General features: G+C 37.0%; 1 protein-coding gene across 4 annotated transcripts in view; it reads left to right on the top strand.

The window, feature by feature from the left end:
* The window catches only part of CERT1 (ceramide transporter 1), a 127,981-nt gene that overhangs the window by 72,328 nt on the left and 36,369 nt on the right, over window positions 1-19,284 (top strand). For all 4 annotated transcript variants that reach the window (XM_060143140.1, XM_060143139.1, XM_060143137.1 and 1 more), the window contains 2 exons: window positions 109-266; window positions 4,400-4,492. In XM_060143140.1, the coding sequence (XP_059999123.1) occupies window positions 109-266; window positions 4,400-4,492 (251 nt within the window). The remainder of the gene's footprint in view (window positions 1-108; window positions 267-4,399; window positions 4,493-19,284) is intronic.

The following is a 19,284-nucleotide window of genomic DNA, read 5'->3' as shown; positions in this document are numbered from 1 at the left end:
TGAAAGTCTGCTCTGATGATAGTTTTCTAAAAATTTTCTAATTTTAAGTTGTGCTGAGGAATGATTTCTTTGTTAAAAAGATTTTTAGTGAATAATTTTTTTTTTCAGTATTTCCACATGTAACACCAAAAGGAATTAATGGTATAGACTTTAAAGGGGAGGCGATAACTTTTAAAGCAACTACTGCTGGAATCCTTGCTACACTTTCTCATTGTATTGAACTAATGGTAAAACGTGAGGACAGCTGGCAAAAGAGACTGGATAAGGTAAGATTTGTTTTTCTTCTTTGTAAAAAATAGTCAGATTTTGTTTGTTTATATACTGATCGAACATTTAAACCAAACTAACTTCTTAGGGAAAAATCTATTGGATTGAGAGAAGTAGCAGGTGGTACTATTCCTCTGAAACTTTGTGAGCATCTTAAACTCATTTTTCTAATGAGATTCACCAGTTATGTATTTGGTTACTGTACAATATGCATTCTTCATTGGATTTTAACATAAAAGTTTTTGTAATGGTAACAGTAATGCTTTGGAATAGAAGTAATGAACCATTTGACATTTCCTAGCTTTATTGTATAATACATGAAACTGTACTTAAGTTATATGAACTACTAAAAACACCAATTTATAAAGTTAAATATTAACTTACTGCATTCATGGCCATGTATGTTTTCCAAGGTCATTGTGATATCTTTTAACACACATTTTGTTATTCCTTGAACATTTGCCTTATGTTCACCTTTCCCACCTTTGTTTAAACTGCAGCACTGATAATAATAATATGAATCTTTAGTTGCGAGTGTGAAGTAGAATTTGGCTCAGTGAATTCATTTAGTAGGAAAACGTTTGTTTATAGTTTAACATCAATAAAATCTTAGAACCAAAGCATACCTTAGAGAATTTAGTCCAATGCCATCATTTTATAGAAGCAGCAGCTGAGGCCCAGAGACTTGTCTAGAGGTGTTAAGTAGCAGAATAAGAAGAATTTTACTCTTCTATATTTCAGCTCTGGATATCAGGGAAGACATCAATCAGAATCTTATCATTCATTAGTGAGTCATATTGCTTGTGGAATTTGGAGGTCTTATCAATGTGAACAGAACACTAAGGAAAGCAATGTCATCATTGATGTAATAGCAGAATGGCTACAGGATTTAAACAGCACTGTATGTTTAAGAAGGTCCCCATGTTTAAAGAAAAGAGAATTGGTCAGAATTCTTACGTGCATGTGAGAGTAAGCCAGGTTGACTAGCAATATGTATTCTTTTAAAACAAGCAATGAAAATGTCCATTTAAGGTACACGCAGATACTTCATTATTATTTTGGAGTAGAACTGTTAACATTGTCATAGATTTCAATTTTGGATCAAATTCAATTTTTAGAAGATTCTCTGTTCACACAAAAAAATAACACTGAGAAAACAGGGCAATCCCTTAAATCCATTAGACTAATTGTTCAGGAGAATCATTCAACTTATCCAGATTAGCTTATTCAAAACTTTTTGGCAACTTTCTCTTAAGCTCCCCTCTCTTCAGTCTACTTATCCTTCACTAAAGGATCATCATCTCTAGTCATATGCTCTAACCACACTGCCTTAAAAAATTCATTAAAAATAAGACATGGCTTCCCCATCTTTTTGTCAATCAGATTTCTTATTTGAAAGGGATGTGTACTTGCAGTTGTCTTCAATGTTGGTAATCTTATCCATTCTCTTTCTTTATTGGGTAGCAACAAGTAGACTATACCAAAGGATCTGTGAAAAAACAGTTTTGTTAGACCACATTTAACCAAATAACAGTCACAAAAGATAGTAGTATTAATTGAAATCTGCAAATGGCTGTAATTTGTAATCCTTTTACAGGTCTATCTGATGTCAAATCTTATTTACCTTTTCCACCATAATTTTCTTCTCAAGGTTGATATAGGCTCCTAGTTACATTTTACAGGAAATGTAAGTCCGTGTGTGCATACACAGTATATACATATATATTCAATGTGTGTGTATATACATGTGTGTATATATACATATGTGTATGTGCATACATACATGTATATATACACACGCTGTAAAGATTAGGAAGTTCTTGAATAGAGTTGTTTATCAACAAACATGTCTTTTAGGTAATTCATATAATTGAGGAGGAAAATACAGTGTTAACAATATGGTTTACTTGAAATTGTTGTTTTATTCAAGAAGTATTTATATGCTTGTTGTGTGCTAGACTCTAAGCCAGAAATGAGAAAACAGTAGTGTGCAGGAAACCATTTTTCAAGGAGCTAAAAATCTAATGAGAGTGATTAAGTAGGTGATAGGTGATATAATAATAGCTATTTAATAGCTGTGTACCTTTTATGTAGATTTCTAATATATGTTTATAATAGATATACACATACAATAGATGTGTATAACATACAAATCTCTAATAGTTCTCTGATTTTATGTTTAATAGCTCTTATGTACATTTCTAACGTCATTTCCATTGTTCTTACAGCTAAATAATTGAATATTCTTAGTTACCTATAAAAATAATTCTTTCTTTTCTAGAAGAAGTGTACTTAATTTTTAGCCAGTCGTGTCCAGGAAGACCAAAAATTCTAAGATTAAACAAATTTTAGTTGTTAAGAATGTTAATAAGAAAAAAATTATTCATTGAAGATGTTTGCTTATATTAGTGGATTTACAAGTGTGTAATTTCACGTTTTTTCGCTTTCCTTGAAATCATTTTAATATTATTGCTGTGTTGTGTGTTTTTGTTTTGTTCATTTTTTTAAATTAAGGTTTAACATATATACAGTGAAGTATACCAATCTTAAGTGTACTGCTTGATGAGTGTTATACACATGTACACTTCCCTGTAACCACCACTCAAATCAAGATGTAGAACTTTTATAGCACCTCAGAAGGTTTCTTCATGCCCCTTCCTAGTCCATGCTGTACCAGTACCTCAAGAAGTGACCACAGTTTTAACTTATACAGTCATAGATTAGTTTTGCCTGTTCTTGAACAGCATGTAAATGGAATCATACAAAATATACTCGTGTGTCTGGCTCACTCCTCTGCCCCCTCAACACTGACTGTGAAGTTCATTCATCTTGTAACTTTTAGTGGTAGTTTATTATTTTTTATTGTTGTATAGTATTATTGCTGTATGCTGTTCATTGTGTAATGAATTTTCATTGTATGACTTCAATTTGTTTTTTCCTTTTTCCTGCTGATGGACATTTAACTTTTTATATTTTGGCTGTTGTGAATAAAGCTGCTGTGAGCATTCTTGTACGTATCTTTTGATGGATATATGCACTCTTTTCTCTTGGGCACATACCAAGCAGTAAAATTATTGATTCACGAGGTATATGCTTAGCTTTAGTGGGTAGAGGCAAACAATTTTCCAAAGTGGTTATATCAGTTTATATTCCCACCAGCAGTAGATGAGAATTCCAGTTGCTCTTCACCCTTGACAACACTTGGTATTGTCATTTTTTTTGTGGGTGATTTTTTGTGTTTTTAAATTTTAGCCATTCTGATGGGTCTGTAGTCCTGTTTTCTCTTCAGTACACAAAAATCAGTTAGTCTTTGGGCCTACTGAACTAATTCATTGATTTGCACTAGCTTAATTCAGGTAGGGTTTTTAGAAGTAGTTAAGCTCTGGGTGAGTTTGGTGTGGACTTTAATTTAGCCCTTTAAATATTTGAGGTGAGGGAATAAAGGCATTAGGTTCTTTATAAGCTTGTAGGGCTTTAATATCACATTTGACTCATTGTAGTCCATTGTTGTAAAAAAAAGTTTGAGGTTGGTGTCAAGGCCAGCTTTTTACATTTTGTCCTTGGATCTTTGCACAAACTCTTAGAGCCATAGAACCTGTCTATAAAAGGAGAAGGTTAAAGTAGAAATCTAAGCTCTTTTTCAGCTCTAAAATAATTTTAACCAGCAGTTGGAAAGTATAAGAAAGGTATCTTTCTTTAGAATGTCTTTTTGCATTTATTGATTCTACCAATAATTGAGTTATTTTCTTCCTGGCATCCATTACTTGACTTTTTGTCTGTAACAAAATTAATTTAGCTCCTACTGGGGGAAACAAACACGTGAATATATATTGTAGGCATTTCTCTGGTGCTAATTTATCCTTTTTTTTTTGTTTTTTTGAAGTGTAGACACTTTGGTAGTTACTTAATCCATTTAAATATATAACCTACCTATAAGGCAATCTTAGTGGTATTTTAAATGGTAGCTTGTATGTGATATATGGCCCAGGAAAAAGTGTTTTCTTGGGCAGAAGAATACTCATTTTTCACAGAAGTGGAGTTATTTTGGGGCCAAGTTATAAAATTTTGATGAAATGTAGAGAAAATCCCACTTGACATGATAAATTTTTCACTTGCTTTTTTTTTTAAATAGGAAAGTGAGAAGAGAAGAAGAATAGAGGAAGCATACAAAAATGCCATGACAGAACTTAAGAAAAAATCTCACTTTGGAGGACCAGATTATGAGGTATGAAGTTATGTTTTTGGTCTTAGAGAAACATGTAGCAGATATATATATGTATTTATATATATATGTATATGTGTATATATATATATATATATATCACAAAAGTGATTAATTTTTACATAATACTTTACTTTTAAATGTTTTGAATATTTCATAATGTATCTATGCTAGGCTTACCCTGAAACAGAATTTTTTCTTTTTCACCTACAAAGCTCTAAAGGGCTTTAAAAGACTTATTACTAGGCCTTCTACTTTATAGGACAAATTTTTGTCTCCCCTGTTAGGGTGATACTTACTGATATTACATTCTAATTCTTTTTTTCTTTAATTTTATTATTTGAAATCTATAGATGGTTTATTTTATTTTATTTTTTGGCCACTCCATGAGGCATGCGGGATCTTAGTTCCCTGACCAGGCATCGAACCTGTTACCCCTGCATTGGGAATGTGGAGTCTTAACCACTGGACCACCAGGAAAGTCCCTAACTCTTTTTTTTAAAAACAAACAAACAAACAAACAAAAGCAACCTACAGAGGAAAAACCTGAGAACTTTACAGGTGAAAGATTTTAGGCTGTGCTGTATACTGTGAGGTCTTCTCCATAGCAAAGCATGAACTGTTCAAATTGCCATGCCTTTATGTTTGGAAAATGTCTGAAACCAGCTTCTTTTCCCTGTTGGTTATTTGTTAAGCAGTTAGTAAAATCTGCCTCTCCATATACAAACACATACAGGAGTGGCAAGGAGTATCGTTGACATAGAAGAAGAATGGTAAAAAAGTTAGACTGTATTTAAGAAAGCAGAAGAAAAATTTCCTGCCATTTTTATTCTAGAAAGGAAGAAATAAGACCTGCTATTGACAATATTTTTTACGTTGGAATTGATTTCCAACTGTGAAAATCCATAGTATGAGACTTGAGCGGTAATTTTATTTTATTTATTTTTAAAATGTATTTATTTTTAATAGATCTTTATTGGAGTATAATTGCTTCACAATACTGTGTTAGTTTCTATTGTACAACAAAGTGAATCAACCATATGCATACATATGTCCCCATATCCCCTCCCTCCCATGCTCCCTATTGCACCCCTCTAGGTCATTGCAAAGCACCAAGCTGATCTCCCTGTGCTATGCTGCTGCTTCCCGCTAGCTAACTATTTTACATTCGGTAGTGTATATATGTCGATGCTACTCTCACTTCTCCCCATCTTCCCCCTCCCACCCCATGTCCTCAAGTCCATTCTCTATGTATACATCTTTATTCCTGCCCTGAAACTAGGTTCATCAGTACCCTTTTTTTTTTTTTACATTCCATATATGTGCATTAGAATACGGTATTTGTTTTTCTCTTTCTGACTTACTTCTCTCTGTATGACAGACTCTAGGTCCATCCACCTAACTACAAATAACTCAATTTCATTCCTTTTTATGGCTAAGTAATACTCCATTGTATATATGTGCCACATCTTCTTTATCCATTCATCTGTCGGTGGACATTTAGGTTGCCTCCATGTCCTGGCTATTGTAAATAGTACTGCAGTGAATATTGTGGCACATGTCTCTTTTGGAATTATGGTTTTCTCAGGGTATATGCCCAGTAGTGGGATTGCGGGGTCATATGGTAGTTCTGTTTTTAGTTTTTTAAGGAACCTCCATACTGTTTTCAATAGTTGTATCAATTTACATTCCCACCAACAGTGCAGGAGGGTTCCCTTTTCACCACACCCTTTCCAGCATTCTTTGTTTCTAGATTTTTTGATATTAGCCATTCTGACTGGTGTGAGGTGATACCTCATTGTAGTTTTGATTTGCATTTCTCTAATAATTAGTGATGTTGAGCATCTTTTCATATGCCCCTTGGCCATCTGTATGTCTTCCTTGGTGAAATGTCTATTTAGGTTTTCTGCCCAGTTGTTAATTGGGTTGTTTGTTTATTTTCATATTGAGCTCCATGAACTGTTTGTATGTTTTGGAGATTAATCCTTTGTTGTTTCATTTGCAAATATTTTCTCCCATTCTGAGGGTTGTCTTTTTGTCTTGTTTATGGTTTCCTTTGCTGGGCAAAACTTTGAAGTTTAATTAAGTCCCATTTGTTTATTTTTATTTTATTTACTCTAGGAGGTGGGTCAAGAAAGATCTTGCTGTGATTTATGTTAAAGTGTGTTTTTCCTGTGTTTTCCTCTAAGAGTTTTATAGTGTCTGGTTTTACATTTAGGTCTTTCATCCATTTGGAGTTTATTTTTATGTATGGTGTTAGGTAGTGTTTTAATTTCATTCTTTTACATACAGCTGTCCAGTTTTCCCAGCACCACGTATTGAAGAGGCTATCCTTTCTCCATTGTATGTTCTTACCTCCCTGGTCATAAATTAGGTGACCATATGTGCATGGGTTTATCTCTGGGCATTCTATCCTGTACCATTGATCTATATTTCTGTTTCTGTGCCAGTACCATACTGTCTTGATTACTGTAGCTTTGTGGTATAGTTTGATGTAAGGGAGCCTGATTCCTCCAGCTCCGTTTTTCTTTCTCAAGATTGCTTTGGCTATTTGGGGTCTTTAGTGTTTCCATACGAATTGTAAAATTTTTTGTTCTAATTTTGTGAAGAATGCCATTGGTAGTTTGATAGGGATTTCATTGAATCTGTAGATTGCTTTGGGTCATATAGTCATTTTCACAGTATTGATTCTTCCAATCCAAGAACATGATATATTTCTCTCTGTTTATGTCATCTTTGATTTCTTTCATCAGTGTTTTATAGTTTTCTGAGTACAAGTCTTTCACCTCCTTAGGCAGGTTTATTCCTAGGTATTTTATTCTTTTTGGGGGGATGGTAAATGGGATTCTTTCCTTAATTTCTCTTTCTGATTTTTCATTGTTGGTATATAGGAGTGCCAGGAATTTCTGTGCATTAATTTTGTATCCTGCAACCTTACCAAATTCATTGATTAGTTCTAGTAGTTTTCTGGTGGCATCTTTAGGATTATCTATGTGTAGTATCATGTCATCCGCAAACAGTGGCAGGTTTACTTCTTCTTTTCCAATTTGTATTCCTTTTCTTTCTTTTTCTTCTCTGATTGCCGTGGTAGGACTTCCAAAACTATGTTGAACAAGAGTGGCAAGAATGGACATCCTTGTCTTATTCCTGATCTTAGAGGAAATGCTTTCAGTTTTTCACCACTGAGTATGATGCTTGCTGTGGGTTTGTCATATATGGCCTTTATTATTTTGAGGTAGGTTCCCTCTGTGCCCATTTTCTGGAGAGTTTTTATCATAAATGGGTGTTGAATTTTGTCAGAAGCTTTTTCTGTATCTACTGAGATGACCATATGGTTTTTATTCCTTAATTTTTTAATATGGTGTATCACATTGATTGATTTGCATATATTGAAGAATCCTTGCATCCTTGGGGTAAATCCCACTTGATCATGGTATATGATCCTTTTAATGTGCTGTTGGATTCTGTTTGCTAGTATTTTGCTGAGGATTTCTTCATCTGTGTTCATCCGTGATATTGGTCTATAATTTTCTTTTTTTGTGATATCTTTTTCTGTTTTTGGTATCATTGTGATGGTGGCTTCGTAGAATGGATTTGGGAGTGTTTCTCCCTCTGCAATTTTGGGGAAGAGTTTGAGAAGGTTCAGTCTTAGCTATTCTCTAAATGTTTGATAGAATTCACCTGTGAAGCCATCTGGTCCTGGGCTTTTGTTTGTTGGAAGATTTTTAATTATGGTTTAAATTTCATTACTTGTGATAGGTCTGTTTATATTTTCTGATTCCTCCTGGTTTAGTCTTGGAAAATTGTACTTTTCCACGAATTTGTCCATTTCTTCGTGGTTGTCCATTTTATTGACATATACTTGTTTATAGTAGTCTCTTATAATCCTCTGTATTTCTGTGGTGTCAGTTGTGATTTCTTCTTTTTAATTTCTAATTTTATTGATTTGTGTCCTCTCCCTTTTTTTCTTGATGAGTCTGGCTAAGGATATGTCAATTTTGTTTATCTTCTCAAAGAACCAGCTTTTAGTTTTATTGATCTTTGCTATTGTTTTCTTCATTTCTATTTCATTTATTTCTGCTCTGATTTTTATGATTTCTTTCCTGCTACTGACTTTGAGTTTTCTTTGTTCTTCTTTCTCTGGTTGTCTTGAGTGTAGGGTTAGATTGTTTATTTGAGATTGTTCTTGTTTCTTGAGGCGAGATTGAATTGCTGTAAACTTCCCTCTTAGAACTGATTTTACCGCATCCCATAGTTTTTGGATTGTCGTGTTTTCGTTGTCATTTGTTTCTAGGTATTTTTTAATTTCTTCTTTGATTTCTTCAGTTATCTCTTGGTTATGCAGTAACACACTGTTTAGCCTCCATGTATTTGTGTTTTTTGCAGTTTTTTCCCCCTGTAATTGATTTCCAGTCTCATAGCGTTGTGGTCAGAAAAGATGCTTGATATGATTTCAGTTTTCTTACATTTTCTGAGGCTTGATTTGTGACCCAAGATGTGTTCTGTCCTGGAAAATGTTCTGTGTGCACTTAAGAAGAAAGTGTATTCTGCCACTTTTGGGTGGAATATTGTATAAATATCAATTAAATCTATCTAGTCTATTGTGTCATTTAAAGCTTGTGCTTCCTTATTTATTTTCTGTTTGGATGATCTGTCCATTGGTGTAAGTGATGTGTTAAAGTCCCCCACTATGGTTGTGTTACTGTCGATTTCTCCTTTCATGGTTGTTAGCGTTTGCCTTATGTATTGAGGTGCTCCTATGTTGGGTGCATAAACATTTATAATTATTACATCTTCTTCTTGGATTGATCCCTTGATCATTATGTATTGTCCTTCTTTGTCTCTTGTAATAGTCTTTATTTTAAAGTCTATTTTATTGGATACGAGTATTGCTACTCCATCTTTCTTTTTATTTCCATTTTCATGGAATATCATTTTCCATCCCCTCACTTTCAGTCTGTATGTGTCCCTAGGTCTGAAATGGGTCTCTTGTAGACAGCATATATATGGGGCTTGTTTTTGTATCCATTCAGCAAGTTTGTGTCTTTTGGTTGAGGCATTTAATCTGTTTACATTCAGGGTTGTTACTGATATATATGTTCCTGTTAGCACTTTCTCAATTGTTTTGGGTTTGTTTTTGTGTGTCTTTTTCTTCTCTTGTGTTTCCTGCCTAGAGAAGTTTCTTTAGCATTTGTTGTAAAGCTGGTTTGGTGGTGCTGAATTCTTTTAGCTTTTGCTTGTCTGAAAAGGTCTTGATTTCTCCCTCGAATCTGAATGAGATCCTTGCTGGGTAGAGTAATTTTGGTTGTAGGTTTTTGTCTTTCATCACTGTATGTGTGTCCTGCCACTCCCCTCTGGCCTGTGGAGTTTCTGCTGAAAAACCAGCTGTGCTATTTTTGTTTTCCCCTTGCTGCTTTTAATATTTTTTCTTTGAATTTAATTTTTGTTAGTTTGATTAATATGTGTCCTGGTTTGTTTTTCCTAGGGTTTATCCTGTATGGGACTCTCTGTGCTTCTTGGACTTGGGTGACTATTTCCTTTCCCGTGTTAGGGACATTTTCGACTATAATCTCTTCAAATGTTTTCTCAGCCTCTTTCTTTTTCTCTTCTTCTTCTGCGACCCCTATAATTTGAATGTTGGTACGTTTAGTGTTATCCCAGAGGTCTCTGAGATTGTCTTCAATTCTTTTCATTCTTGTTTTCTTTATTCTGCTCCTTGGCAGTTATTTCCACCATTTTGTCTTCCAGCTCACTTATTCGTTTCTCTGCCTCCATTATTCTGTTACTGATGCCTTCTAGTGTATTTTGCATTTCAGTTATTGTGTTGTTCATCTCTGTTTGTTTGTTCCTTAGTTTTTCTAGTTCTTTGTTAAACATTTTTTGTGTTTTCTCAATCTGTACCTCCATTCTATTTCTGAGATTCTATATCATCTTTACTATCATTACCCTGAATTCTTTTCCAGATAGATTGCCTATTTCCTCTTCATTTATTTGGTCTTGTAGTTTTTTACCTTGCTCCTTCACATGTGACATATTTTTTTTGCCGTCTCTTTTTTTGTGTGTGCGTGAGTGGGATTGTGTTCCTGTCTTACTGGTTGTTTGGCCTGAGGCTTCCAACCCTGGAGTTTGTAAGCTGTTGGGTGGAGCTGGGTCTTTGTGCTGAGATGAGTACCTCCGTGAGACCTCACTCTGATGAATATTCCCTGTGGTCTGAAGTTCTCTGTTAGTCCAGTGGTTCCAACTCGGAGCTCCCGCCTAGGACCTTTGGCCCGACCCCCAGCTTGTGAACCAAGATCCCGCAAGGCACGTTGGATGGCAAAAAAATGAGAGAGAGAGAACAATAACAAAGTAAAAAATAAAATTAGGAAACTAACAGATACATTAGAAAGGATATGAAAATAAAAATATAGGGCTTCCCTGGTGGCGCAGTGGTTGAGAATCCGCCTGCAGATGCAGGGGACACGGGTTCGCGCCCTGGTCCGGGAAGATCCCACATGCCGCGGAGCGGCTGGGCCCATGAGCCATGGCCACTGAGCCTGCGCATCCGGAGCCTGTGCTCCGCAACGGGAGAGGCCACAACAGTGAGAGGCCCACGTACCACAAAAAATATATATATATATATATAGATGAATCAACAACCAGAAGGTACCATAGTACCACAGTAATAAAAAAGAGGGGGAGGGAAAAGAGAAAACAAAAAAAGAGAAAAAAAAAACGGGGAAAAGGCCTTGGCTGTGGAGGGCGGGGCCTAAGCAAGGGTGAGGTTTGGGTGGTGGACAGGGCCTATGCTCAGGACCCACAGAGTTGGAAAAGGCCCTGGGGGCTGGGGGGGTGTGTGGCTTAGGCTTAAGGAACAGAAGGGACCCAGGCGTGCCCCCCATCCCTGGTCTCAGAGGGCAGGGGACCTCACCTGGGAGCCCAGCAGACTTCCTGGGCTCAAGTCAGCAGGGAAAACACCCTCCTCCTCTCCAGCTCCTCCTGTCCTGGAGGGCCCCTTCCACCTGCCTCTCCTGTTCTACCCTCAGCCTCCTTCCTATGACCCCAGGACCAGTGCGGACAGGGGAAGGGGGTGTCCTTGGAGGGCAGGGGACCAGCCTGGGATCTCAGCAGACTCCCCAGGCCCGGGTGGGTGGGACAAACACCCTCTGATGAGCGGTAATATTTTTAAATTGCTAAGCTGTTATCTCATTCCTTCTGGAATGTACAAAACTTACGTAATTAGCTATCGTCTGGGATTTTAGAAGTCTAGATTACTGAAATATTAGCTGTTACAATTTTAACTTTTATTCTGAAGCTGAGCAAAGTCTTTTGCTATTTTAGGTTTATTTTGGGGAGGACTATCAGCTTTTAAAAATTACCCTATTTTTTTCATATTATAAATAAAATAGATGTACATTATAGGAAGATTATAGAAAATACAAATAAGCCTATCTTTTTAATTTAACAATATGTGGTACCCATTTATCTCCTACGAGCAATATGTAAGTACTGTATAATTTTATATTTGTTTATCTCCACTTTGCTCAACACAGATTATATTTCAGGGGAGAGAGCAGGGTGGAGAAAGGAGGGTCCTTGTGCTAGGTTTATGTGTTTATTAGTTTTTTAAAAAATTGCTTGATCGATGTGATTTAGGCTTTCTTTTAAAAATGTTTATTGGTCATTTGTATTTCTTCTTTAATGACTCTCGTACACGTCCCTTCACGTTTTTATTATTAGAATTTGGGTGTTTTCCCCCTATTGACTTAGAAGATGGGCAGGATTGACTTTATTTCTCAATTATTTTCTTCTTTTTATAGTTTAAAAAAAATCTTTTTAATTGTTCATTTTGTCATATAAAAGTTTTATACTTTCTCGTAATTAACTCACAGTCTTTTGGTACACTTATCTCTACATTTTTTTTCATGTTTTAAAAAGCATTTTCTTGTCAACCTAAAGAGGTACACTGAGACATGCTCAAATTACCAGAAATTGAGTTTTTCAGAACAGAGGAATTACAGAGGAATTACAATTCGGGGAATGCATGCAGTACCAAGTTACAGGAGGTTTTGTTGAGGGTTTGGGGCAGGTTGTATTTATGGGCAAGGAGTACAGACAAGGAGAGTCTAGCCAGAGTCCAAGCAGTAAGTTCTTTGGCTTGAGGATGGGGAGAGATACTTGGTAGATGGTCATTGGTCAGAAGATAAGGCTCAGTCTTCTGATTATCTGGCATTTATGGGAAATCCTTCTCTCGGTTCTTAAATTCTGTTCTTCAGAGGCTGCATGCATAAATTCTCCATTTCAATCTTTTGGCCACACTGTGAAGCATGTGGGATCTTAATTCCCCAACCAGGGATTGAACCCGTGCCCCTTGCATTGGTAGCAATGTGTCTTAACCACTGGACTGACAGGGAAGTCCCATCTGGTTCCATTTTAGATCGAAATCCTTTCACACTCTACTTCAAATAATCTTCTGTATTTTCTTTTTTTTTTAATGGTCTCTCCTAAATATATTAATACATCTGAATTTTTAAAAATTATGGTGTAGGGCTTCCCTGGTGGCTCAGTGGTTGAGAGTCTGCCTGCCGATGCAGGGGACACGGGTTCATGCCGTGGTCTGGGAGGATCCCACATGCCGTGGAGTGGCTGGGCCCGTGAGCCATAGCCGCTGAGCCTGTGCATCCGGAGCCTGTGCTCCGCAACGGGAGAGGCCACAGCAGTGAGTGCCACTGCAAAAAAAAAAAAAAATTATGGTGTAATGGAGGAATCTATATTTTATTCCAGTGGCATTTGTTGAATAAACCATCTTTTTTCCAGCCATTTGAAATGCATCTCCCTCTTTCTCTTTTAATGAAGAAAATAAGGGCACTTCACTTCTTTTTTCACCATCTTCCTGTTCATGAAAAATTAACAAAGAAATGGAAAATATATTCTAGTCTTATTGAGAATTACAAGCTAGGAACAGCATCTCAGAAAGCTCTGAGAACTGTTCCATCCGTTAGAAGTGGTTTTTAGACAGGATGTACATCATATCAAATGACGTAATAGTGACAGTTTACACAGTTCACTTCTGTAGGTACAAAGTGGTAGGTAACCTGACTCTTTACAAGATAAAGAAGAAAGGTTATCTTTTAAGAAGTTGTCTTTTTCTTTTTTTTGTGGTATGCGGGCCTCTCACTGTTGTGGCCTCTCCCGTTGCGGAGCACAGGCTCAACGGCCATGGCTCATGGGCCTGGCCGCTCCACGGCATGTGGGATCTTCCTGGACCGGGGCACGAACCCGTGTCCCCTGCATCGGCAGGTGGACTCTCAACCACTGTGCCACCAAGGAAGCCCCAGGAGTTGTCTTAATGCTAGAAGAATGTTGCAGTTTAGGATTGGGCAGGTATTTTTGCCGATGGGGAAAATTTGGTCATGATGCATAATGCAGATATACAGTACACTATAGAGGGGAAAGAGGGGGCCAAAAGGCAGAGAAAATTTTTATGTTTAAATTTTTCTTTTCTTGCCATAAAATATGAATTTTATTTCACAATTTCCTCTTTCTGATCATTGACCTTTCGATGGAAAGCATTAGGTGATCAAATATTTGGTCCCTTGATGCCAGGGTGGTTGTTCACCTGCCGTTGGTCCATCGTGTCCCTCAATGTTGGGTCCTAATAGCCCTTTTCTCTTTTTTGGAGGGATGCGGGGTGGGGTGGGGAATTATACTAGCAGAATGTTTAGCAAGGACTGAGAGCCAATTCCAGGCTGTCCAGTAAGACAAGACAATTCCCCTCACATGTGCATTATGTATGCCTATTATTTTATAGAGCACTAGAGACATGATCCAAAGTTTTAAGTTGTTTAGACATCATTATTTTACTACGAATAGGTGATACACAGCATGAAAGGCAAGAAGCTATCACGTTGTAAGTTCCACAAACTAGTTTAAGTTGCCAGTAGAACCAACAACATCATTAACAAAGATTTAAGCCAAGATCCTCCTGAACCAAACCCTTTTCCTAGTATTTCCCCTAAACTGGGAAGAGGATTTTTCAGAGTGGAAATTTGACTCTTTTTTTTTTTGTGGTACGTGGGCCTCTCACTGTTGTGGCCTCTCCCATTGCGGAGCACAGGCTCCGGACGCGCAGGCTCAGCAGCCATGGCTCATGGGCCCAGCCGCTCTGCGGCATGTGGGATCTTCCCAGTCTGGGGCACGAACCCGTGTCCCCTGCATGGGCAGGTGGACTCTCAACCACTGAGCCACCAGGGAAGCCCTTGACTCTTCGTATGTTATAAGATGAGTTAACAAATATCGTGGCCAGATGGTCATACCATTGGAAACATGATAGAAACCAGTGTGCTCCCATTACAGATTGACATCAAAGATTGACAGGAGCTATCCATCAGTGACCTTGAGCCCAAGGGAAACGAATAACATATCTTCCTAACCAACCTGAGGAAAGCCAAGGTCATAAACTTGTTCCATAAAACCATTGGGTCCTCTTAGGGGCTACCCAGTATTCACCATCTAATGAAAAGTATTGTTTACGACCAGGTTCAGAACAGGCATCATTAATTGGCCAGGTAAGACTTGAAGCTCCTCGATGGGCAAAGCCCAGGCCTTCTACCCCTCAGGTACCTGAGGCTGGGGGTCTACCCCAGTCCTCCCCCCACCCCCTGGCTCCTAGAACAGCCTCCCTGGCTGTTCCAGGCTGGCACTGCCCTCTCCACCACCCCCCAGCTGCCCTCAGCTGTCTTCCCTTGTGCACAGCCCTCTGTGCTGTCCACCCCTCCCTCTGGCAGGTAGCAGGGCAATAGGTGGGGAGGAGCTGCGGTCTATGAGGACCAAGGTGGGGCCCTGTCCTCCTCCCCAGGAGGGGCTCCGTATGCATTCCTTGGTGCTCTCTGAGTGTAGCTGACGTCCTGCCCGTTTGGAGCAGATGCCTGTGTGCATGTGTTTGCGTGCCTGTCCAATGTATATTGTATCTTAGCTTCCATTTTTAAAATTGTTCTGTACAGAGAGATGCACAGGGGGGTGGGAGGGCAGAGTGGACAGAGGGAAGCCACCCTGCACCCGCATTGGGTGTCTGGGCTGGGAGCAAGAAGGCTACAAAGGGTCTGGCCTGGCCCAGGCCCCACCTTGGGCTCAGCACGAAAGGGCTTTCAATGAATTAAGTGAAAACTTTTTTACAAAAATCAAAGCTCCAAACATATTAGAAATAAAATATGAACTTGCAAAAAAAAATTAGTTGGCCAGGTAATAGCATCTCACTTACTAGAGTTTCTTTCTTTTAAAATAAAATTTCTAAGGGCTGTCCAGTTAGAGCCTTGGAGAGGAGAAATCTACCAAGGCAACCTGGGAATACTGGACATAGGTAATTGGCCACAAACCCAGTAATTAGATTGATTTTTTTTGAAACTTGCAAATGATTGAGCTCAAGCAAAAGTGTGAGGAGAAAAAAAAAGTGTGAGCAGTTGTCAAAGTAATCAGTATACAGACCTAGTACAGCATCTTGGATCAGCTGTCTTCTTCAGATGTCTTCTCTTGCTGGTCTGGTAGTGCTGTTCTTAGTCAAAGTCAAGTGTCAGAAACAGGAGTTGCAGTTTATTCAGGAGAGGAGGCCTGATATGCAGTTTATTCAGGAGAGGAGGACTCTTCCAATATGGCTATAAAGAGTCCTTTATCTGATACCTGTTCCAGTATGAATAATCTCCTGGTTGCAGGTCATGGCACATCTGATCTTCATCCAAAGTTAGATTACTGTGATAAGCTTCAGAAACAAACTTGGAGTATCCTTTTAATAACTAAACTTTATAATAATACAACAACAAGGAAACTATCTGGGAAATGAGTGTTAGGCAGTAGTAAATAAAGACCTCATTTAATAAAACTAGAATTTAATATCCACTGAAACATAATCTATTTCTCTCTAAAATTACCCTAATTTCTACCAAATGTAGCCACATTAAGACAAATTGGTTTGCAAAATGTCTGGTTAATTGACAACCTAGGCTCTTTAAATTGGCTGTGCTGGAACTTTTCACAAGGAATTTCAGATTGAACTTTTAAAAAAAAATTCTCAGGGCCAGGAAAGTCACACTGAAGGCGTGTCATAGATTCCACCTGTGACAGCTGTAGATTTGGGTGCTAGGTTTGGGTGAATTTCTCTCTTCTCATAGTCTCCTGAATACCTTGAGATTCCTGTACCTGTTAGGAGGTGACCTTCCTTATTACCTGAGAAAGTTGCTAGGAACCTAAGAGTTTACAGGTTCTGAAGGGATCAGGTAGAGAGAAAAGATTAATGTTTCAATTCTACATACAGAGTTGTGATTTAAAGGTTTCTTTATATCTGGAAAACAGATTAAAAACAAATAATATTTCAGACAAAAAACAAAAATTATATAACCATACTCATAATTTCACTCAGTCTTATGTGACTAATCTTTGATCTTAATCTTCAGTTAATGGTTTTATGAAGCCATCAGGTTTTCCATCAGAAGTCTTTAATTTCTTACCCAGTTCAGTGGTATGATCTGAAAGTTATCAGAAACCTATACTTGTCCAAAAGTCCTTTCTGTGAATCTTCTTCAAGTTGAAGCATTTTTGCAAAAACTTCAGAGTAAAATAATAACTGTCCATAAATGATAAAAGATTCAAAAAGTCAAGGCTAAAGACCTGATTACAATGCCAATTGACAAATAAACTTGGTTACTGTTGTGACATACAACAATTTAAGATAATTACTAGAATTATGACTGGTAACATTTTACCAGGACATACCAGATTTTTAGGAGTTCTATATAATTTCTAGAATTTCTATATTAATAACATTTACCCATATGATATAACCTGAGAAGTTTTATCACCACTCAAATTTGACAATGCTTCCCATGTAATTTAACATACCAAATAAGACTAATTAGTTTAATATTCCTCTCTCTGGGAGGGAGAGAAAACAAATATTTTGAGGCATACCAGGGACCCTTTGGAAAACCTCAGAGTTAACTAGAGGTCCAGTGAACTTCATTTAGAATTTGATCTTTGGGACATTTGTCAAAAATATCAAAAAGTTTCAAAATACTTAGTTAAATAGGATCAATGAAACAATACTCATTCATTTAAGCAAAGTGACAATAAAAGATCTCAAAGGTAATAAATCACTTAAAGGCAAAGAAAGTCACACAATCTCTTACCAAAAGCAGCTCGATATTTTAAGAAAACTTTGTGCTCTTAGAGAGAAAACTGAATTCTGGTTTTATACACTTTACCTTTAAAAATCATTTTCTTAACTAAACTCAATCTTAGCCAATCCTGACCACGTACAAAACTCTTTTCTCAGTGTTCCTTTTCCTCGACCCTTTTACAACTTTCTGTATCCATATTATTTTGTCCCTTATTTTCTTTTCCATTCAGAAACAACCAGCTCTAAGACAAAACTACCCTTTTTTTCCTTTAACAAAATGCATTTCCATTCCTTATACCCTCTTTTAGTGAAAACATACTTCCCATTTTCCTTGGATACTAAAATGTTTCCCTTATTATTTTAGTAGCTTTAGTTACACATATTATAATTCTTAACCTTAAAACATAGTTTCTAGCAAAAACTAAGCAATTATGAACTGTCTTTTCCGTTAGTATTCTTCAGATTGGCAAGCTTATAAATAATATTTATGGTTCTAGAAAACGTTCTCTTTCTTACAGAAAATGTCTCAATGTGACATCAAACATATTAATAGTCCTAACTAACCTTAGTTTCTTTGAAAAAGGAAACCTGTGCTCAGTAATTAATGTACCAGTATCTTAGCTGGAAATGACCTGGGTATTCGATGGATTCCCATTATTTAAGTTAATTTAGCACAGCTCTAAAGTTTCAAGTTACCAAAATCTGGAAAGAGTATTTTAGATAGACATCCCCAAAACACAGTTATTCCTAAAGAGTTAAAAGTTTCATCGTATTGTTATTTTTTCTTGCTGAACAACTTTCTAACAAGAATAATAAGGTTTAATTTAATTTCTAGTATACCTAGGTACAATAAAAATATTATACTTAATGTTGATGACTCTAAAGACATGTCTGTATTAATTAAACCAACAAGCTTAAGCTAACTTTAATACCAGATATTAATTCAGTACTGAATATTTCCTAGATCACATAAGCCTGAAATTCATTCTAGCCAGGTTCTTTTGTATTTCTGAGTATTTATATAACTGCTTAATTTCCTTTAAGCCAATTAAACAGAGATCTTTTACAAATTAATTTTTGCAGTACCACACATCTACAACACACCTGTGTAAATACGAAGAAACACACAAACAGACACAGAGACCTCATAGTGCCCATTCCACAATTTCAGCCAGGAATCAGGTGTAACAATATAAAACCCTCAGTTATAAAAGAGATTGAATTCAAATTGGGTTTTTGGCAGATGGAACAAATCAAGATCACCTATCTAGATTGCTAAAACCTTTTTACTAGTATTTATGAGAAGACACTTAAGATTTCTATTTGTCATTAACAAGTCAAGTACCAAGTTATTTACCCTCCCTCAAGGCCAGAAAAAATTTCTTTTTCTCTGTTTACAAGCCTCTTAAGATAAATAAGGGGACATTTTGGGAGTGGTAAAAAGATTGGTGGGCTTTGGATTATTTCTGGAGCCATACCTCTGGTCCTATAAAGACTAGATTTGGAAAATAAGGACAGTTTTTTGTTTTTGTTTTTTTCTCAAAGAATTGGGTGGCTACCTCAGTGATTTCAAAGGACTGACATAGCCCTTCACCTTTGTTGGAATGTCTTACTTTCCCTCATTTAGCTTAGGGAAGAAGCAGCACCA

The sequence above is a fragment of the Lagenorhynchus albirostris genome, chromosome 3 (genome assembly GCF_949774975.1).
Source record: "Lagenorhynchus albirostris chromosome 3, mLagAlb1.1, whole genome shotgun sequence".
Classification (NCBI taxonomy): Eukaryota; Metazoa; Chordata; class Mammalia; order Artiodactyla; family Delphinidae; genus Lagenorhynchus; species Lagenorhynchus albirostris.
The sequence above is the reverse complement of the archived record's forward strand: the minus strand, read 5'-3'. Positions and strand labels throughout refer to the sequence as shown.